Raw genomic sequence first — 1,516 nt, forward strand, 5'->3', positions numbered from 1 at the left:
CAGAGCGAGTTGATAAGTGACGAAAATTTCATACATCCGCCGGCATTGATAAATTTCGCTTTCTTACATTAATTCATCACTTTAGTTCTTTCATAGATCTAGTTTGATCTGTTACTTGAATTTACGACCCGTTCTTTAACAGTCCCTCGTTATCTTCAGCCCCATCATATCAAGGTTTATGGAGTTGTTTTGTCACGGACAAACAAACAGTATTCAACACGTTACCTTGTTGCAGACTACACAGGACTGTCACCACCAGTAGCGTCAGTGTCGTCGAGACTGAGTTCAGAAGCTTCATCTTTGCCAGTCTGCGATGCTGATGGACTTCTACGTTGGGCTACAGACTGAGACTGACGTCGGGTCAACACCTAGTTGATGGTGCATATACTGGGCTTGGTCCTCTTACTCATAACAACCACGCACGGTTCATAACTCCGTTAACTAACCCATCATTCTTTCTCCAGGGTTAAGGTTAACTATCCGTGTCAACCCCGACACCCGCGAGGTAGATTTATCGTTTAATACTCGAGATGCGTTAACACATAGTCCGTCACTAGATGAAACAAGGACAAAACACAACGAAAGATTCTTCAGGATCACAGGCGGGCGAACTGGCAACTCGTGCGTCAGGTATTTCTCGTCCACGCGGTCTCCCAGAGCCGACTGGCAGCAAAGAGAACGAGGTACGGTTCACGACACAACCTAGCTCCCCTAGCCTCGCGCATGCGCAGAGCGGGCCCGGCGCAACCCGGGTCGGCGCAAAGCGCGTGGACAACGCCTTTCACATTTTGACGCCTGCAACAACTGGGAAAGTTGGCAGAAATCATGCAACGCGTGCAGTGATGGAAATTGTTCCACTTTGTGAATAAAATCGGGTCTCCTGTCGCAGCGCACCCCAAACGTAAGCGTCACACCAGGATCGCTAATGGTTACGCAGGCGTTGTTTTTGCACAACTCTGCACAGTAAACGCACTACGTGATTTTTTTTGTATGTGGGTATATGTTACAAACGTATTTGTAGGTGCGCACGATACTACATACATACGTATATACATACACACACACACACACACACACAGGGCTGAAATAATTTCAGTATCGCTGCTCTGTGGGTTGTTACTCTAACTATCGTGGGCGGGGAGTTGGGTGTGTGTGTGCGTGTAAGGTCACAGTATTACCCATAGATCGGTCATACGAACTCTGAGCTCTCCCTTGGGAGGTTAATAACTGTCGATCACTAGTCCGACACGTAATCCAAGACCTTGATGAATCACACATAATCGGTGGCGCGGTTGGTAGAGTCCCCGACTGTCATTGCGGTGGTCCGGATTCGAATCCTACCCAGGGTAGAAATAATTTCAGTATCGCTGCGCTTCGAGTCGTTACTCCAACTCTCGTGGGCGGTGAGTTGGGGCGTGTGCGCGTGTAAGGTCACAGCATTACCCGTTGATCGGTCATACGAGCTCTGAGCTCTCTTTCGGGAGGGAAATAACTGTCGAACACGAGTCCAGCACGT

At 48.6% G+C, this 1,516-nt stretch overlaps 1 protein-coding gene across 1 annotated transcript; it reads right to left on the bottom strand.

Annotated features, from left to right (window-relative positions):
* Nucleotides 1-224: 224 nt before the first annotated feature.
* Nucleotides 225-751, bottom strand: LOC143020133 (uncharacterized; the record flags this gene model as incomplete). Its single annotated transcript, XM_076176291.1, is given in 1 exon segment — nucleotides 225-751. A coding segment is annotated over 1 exon segment (74 nt), but the record flags the coding sequence as incomplete, so codon positions are not given.
* Between the last annotated feature and the right edge of the window lie 765 nt (nucleotides 752-1,516).

Source organism: Oratosquilla oratoria, chromosome 39 (genome assembly GCF_046742065.1).
Source record: "Oratosquilla oratoria isolate Oo_2021 chromosome 39, ASM4674206v1, whole genome shotgun sequence".
NCBI lineage: Eukaryota > Metazoa > Arthropoda > Malacostraca > Stomatopoda > Squillidae > Oratosquilla > Oratosquilla oratoria.